Raw genomic sequence first — 20263 nt, 5'->3', positions numbered from 1 at the left:
CCGCTAGGAAGAGGGGACGAAATTGCCATATCTCTGTAAATAGATACTTGTATAGCGCACTACTCACCCGCAAGGGTCTCAAGGCGCTTGTACGAATACCGCTGTGGAACCCATCCTGGCTTTCCCTGTGAGGCGTCCACTCCTGGGCACCCCCAAGGTGGAGGCCAGGCATCCTTAGCGTTGTGGGGACCGTTGTGGAGATTAAGCAAGCTGTTGCCCAGTTGCAGAGTGGGACTCCATGATTGGAGTAGGCACCGAGGCGAGAATTATCAGGTCCGTGGAGTTTTTGAGCCCAAGACGCGCCGAGGCGGGGAATTGAACCCTGGTCCCGGGCTAGACCTCTGCATCAGGGTCTGCTGCTCTAACCATTGTGCCACACTTCTCCACAATAAATATGGCGCTCTTCTGCTTCCTCCGTGTCATTCAACGCAGTGCATCCTCTTTGGGTGCTGTGCTGCGTTGCATGTATTTTTTGAAAATCTGGCCCCTAGATAATGTGCCTGCATCAGGTCCTTGCCTCTGGACAACACTGCCACAGGAACCTTCCCTTTCCAAACAGTAGGCCGAACTTCCAGTTACATTTCTGTGTGCGTGCCCTCCCACAAGGTGCAGAACTATTAGGATCCCTAAAAATTCTTTATTCTCCAAGGGTTAATCATGTTAAAGCGTATTCTGTCTGTAAACATTGTTTACAACTGTGGACTCCATTGCTCAATACTTGGGTTTTCATAAACCTTATCCATTATTCTTCAGATGTCTGATTATCTTGTTTTGTTAGAATAGAGACACATAGAAGCAGAATGTTGCCTTTCTAAAACATATTGGCCCTTTCTTGACATGAACTTTTTGCAAATGTGATCACTGCCCTACTTCCCCGAGGACCCACCCATCCGCAGAGTGGCCTCCTCACTGCATAGTACAGGCCTTTTGTGCGCTAGTCAACTGCTTTGTGGGAATTGTAGTCTTGTTTTATCTCCATTGAACGAATCTATTCAAAGTATCATACATGACAGCAGGGATTTGTATATTGAAAACCCATGGCTGGAAGCAGTGTTGGTGATGACATGAAGTGAGGTGGCCGCCCCACCCATCCGCCTCAAGCACGCCAAACAGCTGTGCTTCAAAGGGCCTTGAACTGTGGTTAACCCCAACGTTTGAACACGTTTACTGTTTAAATGAAGGAATGGAAGATTTGTAGGTTGAGTGACCGCAAAGGAGTTCTAGATATTAGCCCGACATACACATTCATCTGCACGGACTGCTCAGCTGCCACAGAAAAAATAACATTTTGTTTTCAAGTATTATTTCATTTGAAAAGTGTACGTGGGTAAAACAATCTCTAATGAACATAAGACCATATATTTACCTAACTAAAGAAGCTGAGAATAACATAAAATCATTCCAAGGGCTCCAATATCACCTATTTTGGGGCATTGTTTAGGGATGCATTAGTTACAAGGCCCACTCTCATAAGATCGCTGCATTCACTTTGTGATAGCAAACTACATACATCATTTTTTTGTCTTATAGTACGCGTCAGCGTGTCACGCGCTTCAACAAGGCCTATATGTTTATGCATGCCTCGTGTGCTTCAAGGGGAATTCCACACATATTTGAAATATGTGAATTCCTCTGAAAACTTATCAGGCTATGTTTTGTATTTTTTAAAGGCTAGTGAGGTTCAAAAAGCAAAGTGCTATATTGGGGTGCGGTGCCCTCGTCACGCTGCTCGTCCGCCACAACCTGCCCCTGCCTGTGTCCTGTCCTTCCCCCATCATTGTTGTTCCTTATGTTGACCGGTGCATTTTGTATCAGGTAAGCTGCACTTCTGTTGGTTGTTGCCCCGGAGCTGCTGCTCGCCATGGGGGCATATTTATGAGACGTTTGCGTCATGCTTGCATCACGCAACATGGTACATGTGTTACGCAAACCTCTACAACAGATTTATGAAGCCACGCAAAGTCACTTTGCATGACTTTGAATGGCTTAAAATCAGGCAACGCAGCGCAAATCTCTGCATTGCCTTCCTCTGTGCAAGGGAGCTGGTCCATGGGCATTGTGGTGGGTATTACCACGCTACTCCCATGGTTTGTGACTCATTCCCAGATTTACAAGGACTTGGATTGCGCCAAAAAGATACACCTCCCCAGGGGAGGCATAACAAGGAGAAATATCTTTATTTCTTCCAGTTTTTGCCTCTTTCTATGTGGCTACAGCACACATACAGCACAAAAACAACCCTGGCTACTACACAGCACCCTTGCACCTTGGTGGAAGGGTGCCTGCATTGGCGCTAGACTGCCAAAACAGTGCCAGCACAGGGGGAACGGACAAGAAAGCACCGTATTGGATAAATACTGGGCATTCCTGCCCTTTCCCTGTGATGCAGGGCAATGCAGCAAGGTGATTTGCTGCGCTGCCCTGCGCCACAGATTTCGTAAATATGGCCCATGGTATATAACTGATTTGTGTTGGGATGTATATGCTGCAAGTAAGCGTGCACTGCTGCAACCCATTTTTTGTCCCAGCGCGGTGTGTGAGCGAGGTTCACTCTTGTACCACTACTCCCCCCTCCTATTAATTCCAGTACAATGCACCGCCGCTGTTGCGTCTCTCCACGTGTTTCCTGCATGAGGGAAGCTTGCACCGCTGTTGCTGCCGGCATCGTTCCAGTGATATTTGTGTAGCGAAGCGTGCACTGCTGGAGGCCATTCTTTGTATCAGTGCTGTATGTGAGCGAAGCTTACATTGCTGCTGGCTGATGCACCTCTCCAGTGTGTTTATGACCCTTCCACTGTTGTTGTTGGGTCTGTCCACTTGTTCTCTGTAGAAAGGAAGCTTGCACTTCTGTTGCTGCCAGCACAGTACCCGATCTGCTATATATCCTGGTTTCATGTGTGTGAGGGGAGACTGCACCCCATCTGCATATGTCCTACCTGTTCTGTGGACGTGTGTGGGGTTGAGGAAGCGTGCACTGTCTCTATCAACCTGTACCTCTTGTATGTAAGATGGAAGCTTACACTGCTGCTGCCTATCTGTAGCTGCTCTGAGTGGTGTAAGTCAAAATGAAGGGGCCTCCTGCAGAATGTGATGAGGCGGCCCTGAGTCACCCATATTGCACAGATATTCATGGGCCTTAGGATGAATGGCCCCCCTGTAGGGATGCTCTCACTGTGATTGACATGTGTGGTTGGTTCTTGGAGCACCTGATCCTAGGGTAGTGGGGGGGGGGAGAGAGAGAGAGTATGTGTGTGTGTAACTTTTAATTCTACAACCACTTTTTGGACCCTTCTGTGTACATTAGTCTAGTATGAACAACTTCCTTTTCCCTACTCAAAAATCCATGACGATTGGCTTTGGCGATCCATCTAAGTGCTTCTTGCTCTGCAGTGGGTGTGGGGCTTCTGCAGGGCTGGCGTGTTCTCCCCAGCCCGCTGGCACGAGGGAGGGACGCCTCACACATACCTCCCGGCTCCAGGCACATCCCCAGCTCCCGTTTAAGCAACCACATTCTCGGTGATTGGCAGTAAACAGAAATAAGGCTGCATGGGGTGGGTGGTGTTCAGTGGCATGGGAGTATTTTTGGCTTCCTCAGTTCTCCCACATGCGTCAGCACACACACCAGGCACGAATGTAAAAGAATGAGTGACTTCCTGTGGGTATGTCAACATTTGTCCAGTTCATTAATATATCAACAGCTGAGACGGCAAGACTCCGCCCCACTGGTATTTAGTCACGTGCGTCATTACTGGAACGCTCTAGAATGGTTGGCGGTCTCTATTTGTAATTAACAGTTATTTGTTTGCTAGGGAGTTTGAGGTGCAGCTCAACTGTTGCCTTAAAGCTGCTTTAGTCTCTTAATCCTGCAGAAATGTCAAAGCAAATGTGAGATGCAGGCAGTGCCAGTAAACTGAAGGAACGTCATATTGTCTAAGAGCGTGCGTTCTGGCATAACCCCTCCCCCGCCGCTCTCCATGGCTACTGAGGGGTATATTTATTAAAATATCACGCAGCACCTTGCCCGCTGCGTGATACGGAAAAGGCAGGAATACGTTGGGGCAGATTTATGATAACTGGCGCATCCCCAGGGATGCGCCAGTTATTTTGCGCCGCAGCTCCGCCACCCATGGTGCAAAAACGGCACAGATGCGTGATGCATCTATGCCGTAAAGTTGGCGCATTGCTGAAGTTGCGTCGCAAGCGCGACGCAGCTCCAGCAAGGCTCGGGGTGCCCTTTCTGTCCAATGCTGTATCAAGCCTTACGCCTGCTTCAAGCAGGCGCAGGGTTTTGACGCAGCATTGGCCTGTATGTGACTGAGTGAAATCTTATAGATTTCACTCAGCCACTTTTGCGAGGCGCACCTGCCCCGGAACGCCCACCCTGCGCCGGAACGCCCACATGTGGCGCAGAGATTTTCAACGTGACGCATCTGTCTAGATGCGTCACGTTGTAAATTGGTTGTAGGGATGCACCACGTTTACGCCGCAGTTGCGTAAAGCAAAAGTGGCGCATTACCAACATAAATCTCCCCGTTGTATTTAACATTGTACCCTGTGCTGGCGCCAACGTGTGCACCCTAGCACCATGGTGCAAGGGGGCCTGCGTTGTAGGCGGGGTTGTTTTGTGCGGTAAGGAGCACCTTCCTGCACAAAAACAATCCTCAGAGGCATTTTCCTCTTTCCATTTGTGCTGCAGAACGCAGCACCCTTACAAAGAGGAAACAACGAGGAGAAATAAAGACATTTCTCCTTGTTGCACCTCTTGAGGGAAGGCGTACAATTTGGAAGCATTCCTTGATCTACCACCCTTGGTAAATCTGGGAATTCATCGGAATACATGGCTGGATGCGTGGGAACACCCCTGCTCCACTTATGGAACGCTCTCACCATGCAGTGTAACACGAGGCAACAACTTCAGCTGCCTTGCTTTACACTAGATTTACCAAGCCACGTAGGGACGCACAGGATGGCCTTAATTGGCTTGATAAATATCATTGTAGCTTTTGCGCCACCTTGCATGGAAATATGCCCTGAGTGCCCGACTCGAAGCATATGAGGCTAGTGACGCAAAGGGGGGTGGGGTTGAGACTCCACTTAGCCATGAGTGCTTAAGTGACATGTCCTTGAATGTCCAAGAACATCATTTGGAAGGGGGGGGTCGATCACTATTATCACCTTTAAACTAATAATGAGGAAAAGTGAGTAGATTTCTGTTTGAGAAACTAGAGCCCTGGAATGCTGGATTAAGTAACAATCATGACAACAGGAATCCTGTATTGAGTGAGATGATGTTGAAGTGCATGACAACGGGAATCACGGATTGAGTGAGATGATGTTGAAGTGCATGACAACAGGAATCCTGGATTGAGTGAGATGATGTTGAAGTGCATGACAACAGGAATCCTGGATTGAGTGAGATGATGTTGAAGTGAATGACAACAGGAATCCTGGATTGAGTGAGATGATGTTGAAGTGCATGACAACAGGAATCCTGGATTGAGTAAAATGATGTTGAAGTGCATGACAACGGGAATCCTGGATTGAGTGAGATGATGTTGAGGTGCATGACAACGGGAAACCTGGATTGAGTGAGATGATGTTGAAATGCATGACAGCAAGAATCCTGCATTAAGTGAGATGATGTTGAAGTGTATGACAACGGGAATCACAGATTGAGTGAGAAGATGTTGAAGTGCATGAAAACGGGAATCCTGGATTGAGTGAGATGATGTTGAAGTGCATGACAACAGGAATCACAGATTGAGTGAGAAGATGTTGAAGTGCATGACAATGGGAATCCTGGATTGAGTGAGATGATGTTGAAGTGCATGACAACAGGAATCTTGGATTGAGAGAGATGATGTTGGAGTGCATGACAACAGGAATCCTGGATTGAGTGAGATGATGTTGAAGTGCATGACAACGGGAATCCTGGATTGAGTGAGATGATGTTGAAGTGCACGGAAACAGGAATCCTGGATTGAGTGAGATGATGTTTAAGTGCATGACAACAGGAATCCTGGATTGAGTAAAATGACATGGAAGTGCATGACAACAGGATTCCTGGATTGAGTGAGATGATGTTGAAGTGCATGGCAACGGGAATCCTGGATTGAGAGAAATTATGTTGAAGTGCATGACAACAGGAATCCTGGATTGAGTGAGATGATGTTGAAGTGCACGGAAACAGGAATCCTGGATTGAGTGACATGATGTTAAAGTGCATGACAACGGGAATCCTGGATTGAGTGAGATGATATTGAAGTGTGACAATAGGAATCCTGGATTGAGTAAAATGATGTTTAAGTGCATGACAACAGGAATCCTGGATTGAGTAAGATGATATGGAAGTGCATGACAACAAGATTCCTGGATTGAGTGACATGATGCTGAAGTGCATGACAACGGGAATCATGGATTGAGTGAATCTCTGTTGAGATATTGCAGAAGTGGATTCTTAGAATGAGAGAGACTACTTTGAATTGTTGGAGGAGAGCAGTCTTGGAATGAGTGAGCCTGTTGAGGTGTTGGAGAATAGGCACTTTGGATGGTGTTGAACTCTATTGAAGTAATGAGAAATATAAATCTTGGATAAAGTGAGATTTTAATAAAGTTTTGGATATCAAAAATATTGCATTGACTGAGGCTTCATTAGAGTGTTGGAAGCGAGGCTCATTGGTTTAAGCCAAACACCACTTTTATTGGAGAACAGGAAACTTGATGAATGAAATTCTATTGAAGTTTTACAGATCAGGAATCTTGGGTTTAGTGAGTCGCCAGGAGAGAATTAGAGAACAGGATTTGAGTTTGGAGTGGATCTGTTGAACTTTTGATGTACAGGAATCTAGGATTAAGTGAGATTCTATTACAGTGTTTTTAAACCAAGAATGTTAGACTGAGTACAGCTTTGTTAGCGGATTGGAGACCAGGGGTCCAATTTATCAAGGTAAATCTACGGGCTGAAATTTTAACACATAGATTTACTCTTCAGCCTGAGACGGCCGACCAGACCCTCATGCGCACTGAATAGCAGTGCAGCCACTCCTCCACCAACCTGTCATCCCCCTGGCCCCGCCCCCAAGCCTCGGCTCCTAGAGCAAAAATAAAACAATAATAAACAAGAGTTCATTATCGTTTTACTTTTCACTTTTTTGGCTGCTGGCATGTGGGCGGCGCTCCTCAGCCATAGCGGAGAAGCCACCGGTGCTAGGCATGTTGGATTCAGTGAGACCGCTTGGGGTGAGACCAGTGTGTTGGATTGAGTGTGGCTCCGTCAAAGTGTTAAGACCAGGTATATTGTATTAAGTGAGTTTCCTTTGAAGTGTTGAGACCAGAAATATTGGAATCAGTCAATTAAGGTGTGTGAGGGCAGGAATGTTAGACAGAGGAACTCTCCATTGAAGTGTTTAAGACTCTATTGAAGGCTTTTTGACTGAGAATTTGCAGAAGTTTCAGAGACTAGTAATCATCTTGGAATGAGCACAACTTCATTGCAGTATTGTGGACCACTAGTCTTGGGTTGAGCGAGACTCAATTTAGGTGTTGAAGACTATAGGCCAGAGGCGCAACTAGAGCCAGTCGGGGGGGCGGGGGGGGGGGGGCTAAGAGAAAATGTCATGGGGGGGGGTGAACCTTTAATCAGTAGGCAGAGTGGAGCTGCAGGGGCTCTTAGACGGGGTGAAACAACAGCAAGGCCTAATTACCATTCAAATGGTCTTTTAAAGACCTGTGAAACGTTCGGGTGCGGCTCTGTGTGTGCCCGGGATCTGTCTCATCCCGGGCTGCCACACACGACGGGGGGGGGGGGCTGAAGCCCGGTGAGTCCAATGGGTGTTGCGCGCCTGCTATAGGCCATATTACATGCAGGGCACCTGGGGTGCAATAAACGTGTGCTCCATGTTCTATGTCCCTGTGGCATTGTTGTATTATAGAAGGGGGCACTGATACTTTAATGGCCCCTTCTGTAATACACATATTGCGTCAATGCTATCTTAAGGTGGTGTTTCCTCATTAGCATGGGGCCAAGACTTTGCTGCTGCACCGCAGCATAATATGGATGTGGTAGCTGAGGCAAAGAAAGAACCAGATGGGGCACTATCTGTGTGGCACTAGAGGTGGTACACAGTCAGTGCACCCCTGAGAGACCCCTCTGAAAGGGAACAAGGGGATCTCATGGACCCTCCAAACATCCACCTGCTGACAGGTGCAGGCACTCACTACAACCGCCCTCTGGGGATCTCCCCCGCCCCCCCCCCGCACCCGCCCCCCTCCCCCTGTTGAAAGTGCAGGGTGGGTGCTGCCTGAACTCTGACAAATAAGGGGTGGCTTGAAGCAGCGACTTTGCCTGACACTAATGGACTACCCTGAGTGGAGGCAGTGCTTAATTTTTTAAGAAATATAAGTGCCAGGGCCCTTGTCAAGAGACCACTGCAGTTTGCACCACCCATTGCCCCTGCCAGTGCCTCTAGTGACAGAACTAACACAACTACTACCCATCACACTCCACAAGTGTGACAATTCAGACTATTCCAGGTCTCCAAAGCTAATAGAATGGATTAAGTGGAGGTATTAATCATTTTAAATGTATATTGAACTAATAAGCACCTGTTGTTGTCTTCATCTGTAATTTAGACAAACATCGCCACCATGTCGAAGACTGTCATAAGTGCTGATGTTGGCAATTAAGTGCAGGTGCTGAAACTACCGGCTCAAATTAAGTGGAAAGTATTGTTTTTAATAGGGTGCACTGTCCATGTTCGCATTTGGCGTCCCTGGTTAAAGTTGCACCGCAGTGCAAACAGGAACAAGGCACCCACAAAGTAAACTAATACCCCCTGGAATGTTAGCTTGAATGAGAATAATGAATAGCATCTGCACAACAGTTCATTACATGTGCTGTCTTGTGAGCATGCCATATTCGCACAGTACAGAAACAGAAATGTGTTTCTAGTAATAATGGGCGTAATGCGTCTGCACAATGGGCGCAAACTTATGCACAATGGGCACATCCGCCTTAAGGAGGGTTCCCTTCAGTGCAAGGGCTAGTTGGCAGATGAGTTATTTTTTGCCTGTAAAAATGATTTGTATGTTATGTCTTCATGCTTGTCTACTTTTTTCGTTTAAAAAAGAACAACTTCCCCTCGTTTTCTTTCGTGAACCTTTATGTTGAAAATGTAATTACATAACACAGTATTGTTCCTACAATGTTCCATTAATTCACTTAGTAACTTGCGCCCTCTAGTGGAAAAGAAAGAACTCGCACTCCTCTGTAAGCAAGTGTACACGCTTCATTTAGCAGCCTGCAAAATGTAGCAAAGCTCCCATCTACGTCTGTCTTATTTAGTAGTTAAAAACTGGGCTGGTTATTGGCACGTGTTTTTCCTGAAATGCTAGGCTGTGCTGACGTTTCAATTATACCTCACGCAGTCACAGGGAAGTCATGAGAATGGACTTTATTAAAACCACTGTGAATTCTGGCCGCCCTGCAGAGACCCGACTGCTTAAATACATCCGATGGATGGCTAAACCTGGAGTCCCAATGCCTTTACGCAGTTCAAGCAGAGGGCAACTGAATGGACTGGAAGTAACTCAATCAGCTACTAAAAAAGAACCGCACTTTAATTGCTATTTTGAAAATAATGACCAAAACCCCTTTGCATGACTGAAAATACTACAGTAAAAAAACTATGCAACGAAGTTTGAGGGAAACTGTTTAAATGTAATGCTGGTGTAGAGAGGCAGAGGGGTACATTGCTGCCTGCTCTACCTTTGAATGCTTGCACTGTCAATGACATGTGTGATTGGTTCTTGGAGCACCTGATCCCTCCCGCTGCTGGAAGAAGCAGCTCTGATGGAACGATTGAGTCCAACCAGCGAATAACAGAGCTCCAGTGGAGGATGTGGCACATTGGCTGGTATTCACGGCCTGTTCTGCGAAATCCCGTTACCTGAGCGCGCGCGCACGTGCATTCGTGTGTAGTATAATGGCGAATTTTTCACGGAGGCATGCAGGGTATTTCTGGAGTCTGAGAGGAATTTGTACATGGTCACTCGAGCTGTTCATTCTCGAGTACTGCTATGCGGAGTAATTTATTCAAAGTTCTCTTGAACCTCTTTGTTTCGCCATTGGCCTATTGCCGCTTGCACACGACTTTCCACGGTTTGATGTTGATGGAGGTTCCCAGCCACCGAGCATCGGATCTCCCATTCTGTGCATCGCCACAAGCATATTATCTGAACTGACGATTAGGGGTTGCTGAAAACTACTGATTCACGTCACCAACTTATCCCCAGAACCATCTTAACTATGGCTCCAGCCCTCCTTGAGCCCGCGTACGGATTGCTGAATACTACCGATTCACGTCACCAATTTATCCCCAGAACCATCTTAACTATGCCTCCAGCCCCACTTGAGCCCGCGCACGGCTCTTCCCTGGAAGCACTATCCAGGATATTTTCATTGATTCAGCCTTGCAATTTAACTGTCCTGATGATGATCCTGTTATTGTTGTAAAGGATCGAAACGTCGTCGACTAATCTAAACAGTTGTCACGTTAATCGCACTTGATAAAAGAAGTCAAATTACTGTTTCTCTAAGCTTGTCAGAAATTGTGCTTAATATTCAACTAGCTACACCGTCTTGCCTGATATGTTTTCGTCCTAAATGTATTTGTCATGTGTTCATGTAGGATGCAGGATTGTGCCCCACGTTATTGCTGTGTTTTGTATTTTTGTTCGTTGTCATTTTTGATTTATTAAATTGATTGTCCGGCTGGACCCTCGCAATATAGTACCGATTCAAGTCTATATTTATCCTAATTACTTCACTGTTTCGTTTAAGAACCACTGTTCTAATACTAAGATGGAGATAACTATGTCTTGATCCAGGAATGGGAGGAGGAGGGGGGATCAGGCGTTGTCAGATTTGATTTTCTGTGGGACACCCTGGGTTGCAAACATTTTCCTCAAATTTCGGAATAACTTCCTCTGCTCTGCTGATGTGGTCTGGAGCTCTTCCACTTCTGGAAACTGACTGTAGTTGTGCACCACGACTAGGATGGTTAATTGCTCAGCAGCAGTGCAAAGTCTGCACTAAAGAGAGCCATGAATGGAATGGTGGGTCATCAGAGGGGATGGGCTATGGTGTGGCCGGTTGTCCTACTGCTTTGCACAGTAGGCAACTGGCAAAGGTCAGTTGTACCTGTGCACCTCGCTCTGGAAACCAGACCTTCATTTTATTCTCATCTTCGTTTTCACAATTCTTTTGCATGGCTTCCATCACTTGCTTGAGGCAATCATCTTTTCTAGATGTTTGCGCAATTTCAGTAATGACACAAGGATAACACGCAAAGTCCATTGTGTGATTCCAGATAAATCCTCATATTTTCTATAATTGTTCCCAAAACTCTTTTTACTTCTTGTCTGCACATGTTTCATCTTATGGCTGTGTAAACCTGAAGACTTCCCCAGGTCTTGCTCATGACTTGGCTTATATGACAATATCTGAAAAATTCGCTCAATGTGATACACTTTAGGTTATGTGCTATGGCATCTCACTGTAAGTATCTTGCTTGTTTATTAATGCAAACAGGACAATGCAACAGGAATGGCATAAGATGAAAGGGAAAGAGAGTGGTGTGTTCATGTTTGGGGTGTATTTGAGAATAAAGTGTTGAGCTCTTCTGAAATCACTTCCCGCAGAGAGATCTGCCTTCAAACTATAAAAATAAAATAGTATTTTATTCCAAGCAGCCCATTTTCAGTGGTTTCCAGACTCATCTAATGCTGCCAACCCTTTTTCACAGTATCAAAGTGGGACACGGATGGCACCGGGTACCAGGAGCTGAAGTCGGAGCTGACAGAGTTTCCTGCTGCCAGGCTGCTGCCAGAGGCCTCCTCCTCCCCCAAGAGCACCGAGGACTCTGATTCTGGTACATTTCCATTTCACTGATCTTAGCACTTCATGGATTGATGTCTCCCTACCCTTGCACGTCTGATGCATGCACTAGGATATTAATAACATGTGCAAGATCTGCCACTGGCTGGGGGAAAAAAGACTAATAGATCCAGGTTGTGAGCAGCTTTATCAGTGTCAATAGAGGTTTCACCATTGCTCTTCCTATCTTTTATGAAGTATGCAAAAGAGAAGGCTTGGGACTTATAAAGTCTGATTTTCTGTTTATTAGTTGAGTCTCATTAAATGCAATAGTTATACCCAAACAATAATTGTTATGCATTTTCTATAAAAGATCAGGCATTTGAAGCCTACAGGGTTTGCAAGTAGGTATTAGGAAGGGGCGTTTCAAGAGTGTCGCTTCCTAATAGCGAGTCGTAGGGGGCATTTATAAGTGTTCATATTTTGCTGACTTTGTGAAGGAGGCGGTAACCTATTCGCAAGGAACCCCTTTCCCTTTGTGTATATGGGTGCCAACATTTTTTAAGAGCGGGTAGTGGTCTTCTCTTCAAAAATGAAAAGGAAGCTTTTCATTTTTAAATGCATCCCATTTTCCTTTTAGGAAAACATCTGCATTTCAAAAACAAAATTCCTTTTTTAAAAAGCAACCACAGGTTTGGTGATCTGCTGACCCCAGCAGGCCACCATCTCTGTGATTACCGGCCATTCCCAATGGGTCGCAAATTGCGAACTCTGCCTTATGATTATTGATGAGGCAGGTCAATTGTGACCCCATTGGTGATCGCAAGCAGTGTCTAAAACTCTGATGTCTATAATGCATAAAATTAATATATGTAAAAATGGAATCCAAGGGTCAAAATCACAGCCAATGTTCCTTGTGCATCTCAAATCGCGCGTTCTCCAAAGCGGTCCCTCATTCGGACTCCCTTGAGCCCTTGGATTCCATTTTTACATATATTAATTATATGCATTAGAGACGTCAAAGTCATTTGAAGGACACTTTGGGTCCTGTGCAGACATACCTTGTTATTTGGAAAACTGGGATTACGAATGTGCTGATTATCTTTGTTTTTTACCTTGGCGTTTATGGAATACTTTTCAAACGTGGATCTAATTGATTATTGGACTTCTTTAAAGACACAATAGCCCTGACGAAAAAAAGGCATGAAAAAAGCAAAAACTAGAAGAAATAATGCATTTCTCCTCATTTCGCCAACTTTAGACCAAGATTTACCTGGTCTTAATTTTGGCGCTGCATCCTATGTACGCCACCCTTGTACATAGGGGGCAGCGTCAAAATGAATGGGTGTTGCGGTGAAACGCCCATCACAACACCCACTGCCCAACCCTTTCACGCTAAGCATAGGAAAGGGGGCCTTATGTACAAGGCAGCATTAAGCCACATTAAGTGGCTTAACGCTGCCTTTTACATAAGGCACAGCCCCTATCGCCACCACAACGTCAGTAAAAGTGACGTTGTGGTGGCGTTAGGGGCTTGTACATATGCCCCTATGTTGGTTTGCACTCTTTAGGTAATTATAAAAAAGTTAGAATTTTTCTGCATGTTTGTACACATTCTGAGCTACTTCGTGTTTAAAAAAAACACAAATTGATTGGTATTGAACAGATTCCAATACCTTTCTGCAACAAATATCTAACAGCTTTTTTGATGTGTTTAAAACACTAGAGATTGTATTTTTATGCTTCACAATTGCAAACATGTTCTCTCTTTCATATGAAAAAGCTGCACATCAATGGGCATATTTATGGGATTGGTGGTGCAAGGCAGCGCAGCATGTCACCTTCCTGCGCTGCCCTGCACCACAGGGAAAGGGCAGGCATGCACTGTATTTACCCAAAATGGTGCATTCCTTTCCTTTTGCCCTGTTCTGGTGCCATTTCGTGAGCCTAGTGCCTACACAGGCACCTTTGCACTATGGTTCAAAGGTGCCTGTGTTGTCGGCAGGTTTGTTTTTGTGCAGAAAGGGGCAACTTCCTACACAAAAACAATCCATAGAGGTGATACTATGTGTAGTGCAGAATGCAGCACATATAGAAAGATGAAAAACTAGGAGAAATAAATATATTTCTCCTTGTTACGCCTTACCTGGGGAGGCGTAAGATTTTGACGTATTCCCAGGTTTACGAGTCCTTGAAAATGTGTGAATGTGTCAAAAACCATGAGAGTTGCATGGGAACACCCACCGCAACACCCATGGAAGGCCTCCCTTGCGCAAGGTAAGTAAGGCAACGTAGCAATCTGCGCTGTGTTGCATTGCTCAATCATTGAGAAGCCATTCAAAGCCATGCAAGGTGGCTTGGTGTGACTTCATAAATATGACTTAGGGCTTTGCATTGTGCGTGTACCACTTTGTGGGGTGCAAGCATGGCCCTCATAAACATGCCCCCAAGGATTTAGTGGTTTGTGGGAAAGGTGATAATGTGACCATGTATTATGAGGAATAAAGAACTACCTGCCATGCTTGTTAAAAATAATGCAAGTCACCTCGGAGTTCCATGACCATATATAGGAACACAGTCCTCAACCTCGGTCCTCTATACGGCCATGGAACTCCTCTGTTGAGTTCAATATCTGAGTATGTACGGCAGAGGTTACTTTACGCCACATCTAGTCTCACATGCAGAGGGCCAGTAAAATTAGGTAGAAGAAAAATGTGCCTAAGTAAATGTATCTATCCAGAGGGACAATTTCTCTCGAAATGCAAGGGCGACACAAAATGTAAATAACATTTACCAATCCTGTGGTGCTTGGCAAACCTGCAGTAACGCAAGGCAGCACAAGTCATGGGTGGAGCATGGGTGTTCTCAGGCATCCGCCCATGGATTTTGACACATTCCCAGATTTACCATGAGTATAAAGCTGGGAATGTGTCAAAATGCTACGCTTTTCCAGGCAAAGCATAATGAGGAGAAATATCTTTATTTCTGCTAGTTTATTTCTCTTTCTACTTGTGCTGCATTCTGCAGCACATGTAACATTAGGAAAAAGCCTCAAAGGGTTGTTTTTGTGCAGGAAGGTGTCTTGCTGCATTGTATGAAATATGAATAAATCAGCCCCTTAGCCTTTAAATGGACCCATTGTTGCTTCAGTGAGCCGTGATTGGAAAGCCATACTCCAAGGTAGGAGTATTTCCTTTAGGGGTGGGCGTATAATTCCACTCCGCCAGCAGAGTTTGCAGAGTTTTGCCCAGACTGCATTCTGCTTGGAAAGCAGGTTTTTTTCTCACACGCAGCAAACCAGCTTTAAGTTGGGAAGCGCAAGCAAAAATTTACTTCCCATAGCACAACTTTTGGGCCCTAGATTACCTCCCAGCGATATTTCTCAACGCGGGCGGACACCGCAGGTCGCGACCATGTTCTTTCAGAAAGCTGCCGCTTGAGTACAAAATCTACTCAAATGAGAAAAAGAAGCAGTGCCCTCTGGCGCGCCGCATGGTGCTGTTTGCGCTGATTTTACAGCACGGAAAAGCTCCCGGCGCAAAAAAACACTGCTCGGTATGCGATACAGTGAATTTTACCCACTTGCGGAACTCCATGGAATCTCACAGTGTTTTTATTTAACTCCACAAACTTCTGTGGATTGAAACTCCATGAGTTCGGCCCACCCCAAATTTCTTTTGAGTCTCTACCAAGTGCCAACTATTCATCCTTCATTTTATAGTGCTAGACACTAGAACTGATGATTTGTTTGCATTCATTTTTAATTTTATTTATGGCATTAAGACTATGCAGTGTTCTCGGGGGTTCTGCACGGCAGTTGTTGTGCAATCTAAAATGATAGTGAGGAGAATTTGGCTTAACTGCTAAAGTGGCCGCCCTTGAAACAGGGGAACAAGCCTCTAGACTGGCGGGAAGCTCAAGCATCCTGTGATTCTGGGCAAATCACTTAATCTCCCCATGCCTAAAAAAATGTAATGCAACTGGTGCTCATGTAAAGCGCTCTGATCCCTTCAGGTTGAGACTGTGCTATATAAAGCTGCAAAAAGAAAATAGTGTCATCTGCTTATTACAAAGACTGGAGAGTGTGTGTTCCTAACATGGAGGATGATTTAGCTGGCTTTTAAAAGCTTCAGGCAAATCTAGTATAGATAGTTTAAAAAGCAGTGGGGTCTACACGCTGCCCAAATTTACCCTTCTATTAATCTTTATCTTTCTTGATGTGTGACAAATATGTGCTAGTATGATTTGTACACATGTATTCCAGTAAAAGCTGAATACCCCTCAACAGCGGCTGATGAATTGCCCATCTATTTATCTTTGACCATAACATTGAATGGTTTACCCCATCAAAGGTTCTTCAGTAATAAATAAAGGAGACAAACAAAGTACACTTCTTCATCTTCAATGTCTCATATATTATCATTGAAGAACCTAGGATATTATTTGTTATATCACTGGTATACCTGTGAAGCCATTTGTGCCACTGGGATTAGGTTAGTAGACTCAGTCCTAAATTCTACCTCCTTCAACAAAGATTTTGTGTGATACTTCACTTCCACATTAAGTAAGACTATATTCTATGGTTTGTTGGTAACACGGGATCATTAATTTTTATATAGGGTGTAATACGGATCCTTGCCAAGATGAAGGTACAATCTGAGTTCAACAGAATAAAGTTGCGAGGTCAGTGATCTAAAAGTCATTGTGCTTGTAGAGCATATCTGGAAGGGACATTAGAGCCAGGTACCCCGTCAGATGTTAAAAATTTAATTATGTTTCAAATTAAAATAGGGTCAGCGGAGGTTACAGCATGAATTGAGCCGTAAGGGGCAGTCCCACCCTGCACATGTACCAGTGTACAGCACCTCAATTTGAGCAACCAAATTCATTCTGGATGGAGTTGTGCAACTCAAATGAATAGTCGGAGTTGAGGGTATTTATGAATTGCAAGAATTTTAGTGAGGATCTGGACCTGGTAATTTCTGTTATTTTTAGTAATTCGTCCTTTTTAATAAGCCCCCTTTGCTTCCCAGACATGCTGTTTATATTGTTTTCATAGACATTTGACCTCTGTCATGTGTTCCGGATTAAAAGAGAGGCCTTTAGTTTTTCATAGGACCCTTATTTAGGGTGCTTTTCTGAGTTCTTGAATCATGATCATACGAGCACTTTTGACCTACACCACCACAAAAGGGACTAGTATCCCCCAACTAGTGGTTTGGAGAGAATAATTCCCCACAAAAGGAAAGAAACCTTCTTTATATAGACTGAGGTAGCTGCTTAAAAATCTGACCAGGCTCTTTACTGTGGATAATAACCACGTTTAAAAACTCGGGGGCATATTACCAAGGCAGGCGAAATGAAATTATCACCGCTTTTGCAGCCGTTTTCTGTCGCAAAGAAGCGATAATTTCAATCCCTATTAGCAAGCTGTCGCAAACATCAGTTAGCGACAGCTTTTAGGTGATAGTGAGCGGTTTGGGGCCCGCTTTGCATGTCAGCGATATTTATCGCTAATAACATGCAAAGTGGGCGTACCCAACCTGTTAGCGACTGAAAGCTGTCGCTAACATCGCTATCGCCTATTATCAATGCAGGCGTAGGAATTAAAATATTCATGCTAAGCTTGAATATCGCTAGATCCTAATGTCTGCTCAGACCACTTCTTAGCCTGTATATCCAATGGGAGGTGGATATTCAGGTTAAGTCCCTATTAGCGATAATGCCTGAATATCGCTGAATTTCCAGCGATATTCACGCATTTCGCCGCTATCACCGGATATTTTATCGCTGTGGAGATAAACGTTGCTAATAGCGCGTTATCTGTGCGATAAAATCCGGCGATGCGCGGCGATAAAAAAATGTTACTAAGCTTATTTAGCGAAAAATATCACAAGTTGTTGATAATATGCCCCTCAGTTCCTTCAATGTCATTTGTGTTCAGACTTTTCAGCTCATGAAGAGAATGAAATATCCTAAGGATATTCCCAATATTTAAAATGTCCTCCTTATGACTGGCCTAACTACTCCCGGCACTAAGAGTCCATTGGGGCTGCTGCTGTAGTCCCTACTTATCTGCATGTTGCCTGGCATGCCCCTGCATGCCCTTGAATCTAGCGGCATTGTGGGGACGGTTAGTGGGGCATGGATGGGCCACCTTTCACCCCTCCAACAGAAAAGTAACAGCGGTGGATGATTTACACCTGCCCAGGTGACCGGAGGCCTGTTTGGACTGCAGTCTCTCGACCTATGTGCTACTCAGTTGTCAGTTGCTGATCCTTAGATACCCCTCCAGAGCATGCTTTGAAGTTCCATCACGGAATTGAAAACACTCACTGGAGACAGCTGCCGCTGGGTTGTGAGCACTGCATTTAAGGAGCTGCCACTTGCTGCCTCTGGGGGATTAAGTGTGTCTAGATTGTAGACAGGGGCAGCTCCTACATTTCACGTGAACTACACAACTCCCCAATATGACATGGACACAGACAGGCCCACCAGGGGCACCCAACAAATAAAAATAGACCAATTCCCTGCCCAGGGTGTGGGTGGCGGCCTACAAACGGAAAATGGCAAAATTCCACAGAGCACAAATGAGCAATTAGGGGCCTAGATCCTGGCAGCTATTGAGGCTTTCAGCCTGGCGGTACAGGCAAAGGTTAAGGCCATGTTTATTGACGTAAATCTGCTCAGAACCGACCTACGCAAGGTAGCTGGGGAAACGTCCAGGACCGAATTTTCTTCCGGTTGAATATTTCCAGATATACTCAGTTTCCCTCCTTCCTGTGCTCCTCGAAACATTATGGGAGGTGCACGAGGCTGGCAAATTGCCGGTCCATATGCCTTCAGCCCATATAATCATGCTCCCCAAGCCAGGAAAAGTTTGACCCTGGCTCATACAGGCTGTTCTCCATGCTTAACGTTGACGTTAAATTGTTGGCTAAGGTATTGGCTATGCAGTTAAGTCAAGTGGTTATGCCTTTGGCCTAGGATGACCAATGCAGCATTATGCCAGGAAGGAAACCCGAGATACAGATTTGCAAGGGGTGCTAATAGTCTTAGATATAGAAAAGGCGTTCGACACCTTGTCCTGGAAGTGTCTTTGAGAGGTCCTCTGACACATGGGCTTGGATGAGGAATTTTTACCATGACTGCAGCTCGTTTATACAGCACCAACTATGAGGGTGTGCACTGGCAGGGAGGTCTCCAACGTAGTTCGCATTGAGAGAGGTACTCGGCAGGGCTGCCCACTGTCGCCGCTCCTGTTTGTACTCCAGTGGCAGCTGCAAAAACAGAGGGTGGTGGGATAGGTGGAGGGAGCGCAAGGGGGCTCAATGGTTAGAGCAGCAGACCCTGATGCAGAGGTCTAGCCTGGGACCAGGGTTCAATTCCCCGCCCCGGCGGGTCTTGGGCTCAAAAATTCCACGGACCTGATAATTCTCGCCTCGGTGCCTATTCCAATCATGGAGTCCCACTCTGCAACTCTGGGCAATAGCTTGCTTAATCTCCACAACGGCCCCCACAACGCTAAGGATACCTGGCCTCCACCTTGGGGGTGCCCAGGAGTGGACGCCTCACAGGGAAAGCCACAATGGGTTCCACAGCGGTATTCGTACAAGCGCCTTGAGACCCTTGCGGGGGAATAGTGCGCTATACAAGTATCAATTTACATTTACATTTACCGTGGGAGGAAGGGAGCACAGGAGAGGGTTGAGCGGGGGTGTTAGTAGTGATATATTAAAAAAAAAAGAACTTACCTAAAGCCACCAAGCGCCGGCCACCTTCTGAGTCGTGTTGCGCCTCCTGTCCTCTTCCTGGTCCCAGCAGCCCTTGGGATAGACTTCCATCCAATCCTCGTGCTGCAGAGCAGCGTGGGGATTGGCCTGAGCAGGCTGGAAAGACGCTCCGCTCAGACCAGGGAGTCTGTGGGGTTTCTCCAGCCCGGATGTTCAATGCAGCCGGGATGGAGAAACCTAAGTGTGAATGTGTGTTTGGCCGGCCTGAGACAGCAGGCCAAACACATATGCCCACATAAGGAATATACATAGCACTCCTCCTCAGCCCTTCCAAGCCTCGGCCCGCCCCTCCCTACAGTGCTGGCTCAGAGCATCAAATGATTAATAAAACAATGCCAGAACATCATTTTAGTATTTATTTCCTGGCTCTGAGCCAGGCAGTGGGGCAACGCTCCTCCGCCATTGCAGAAGAGCCGCTGCTGTTGCACTCTGTAGGAAGGGGGAGGCTCTAGTTGGCGCAGTGTAGCACTAGCGACAAGCAGGGACTCTCTCTTCCTCGTCAGGGCTGAGGGTTACCTTCCAGACAACCTCTGCTTACCCTCTAGGTAGTATGGCTTAAGCAGTCTTAGGCTAATCTTTGGGGCACATAGGGTTA

General features: G+C 45.7%; 1 protein-coding gene across 1 annotated transcript in view; it reads left to right on the top strand.

Annotated features, from left to right (window-relative positions):
* The window catches only part of MYOC (myocilin), a 97388-nt gene that overhangs the window by 37159 nt on the left and 39966 nt on the right, over positions 1–20263 (top strand). Inside the window, exon 2 of the mRNA XM_086957593.1 lies at positions 11805–11930. Coding sequence (XP_086813719.1) covers positions 11805–11930 — 126 coding nt within the window. The remainder of the gene's footprint in view (positions 1–11804; positions 11931–20263) is intronic.

This window comes from Lissotriton vulgaris, chromosome 1_1, assembly GCF_964263255.1.
Source record: "Lissotriton vulgaris chromosome 1_1, aLisVul1.2, whole genome shotgun sequence".
NCBI lineage: Eukaryota > Metazoa > Chordata > Amphibia > Caudata > Salamandridae > Lissotriton > Lissotriton vulgaris.
Note: the sequence above shows the minus strand (reverse complement) of the source record. Positions and strands in the feature narration are given on the sequence as shown.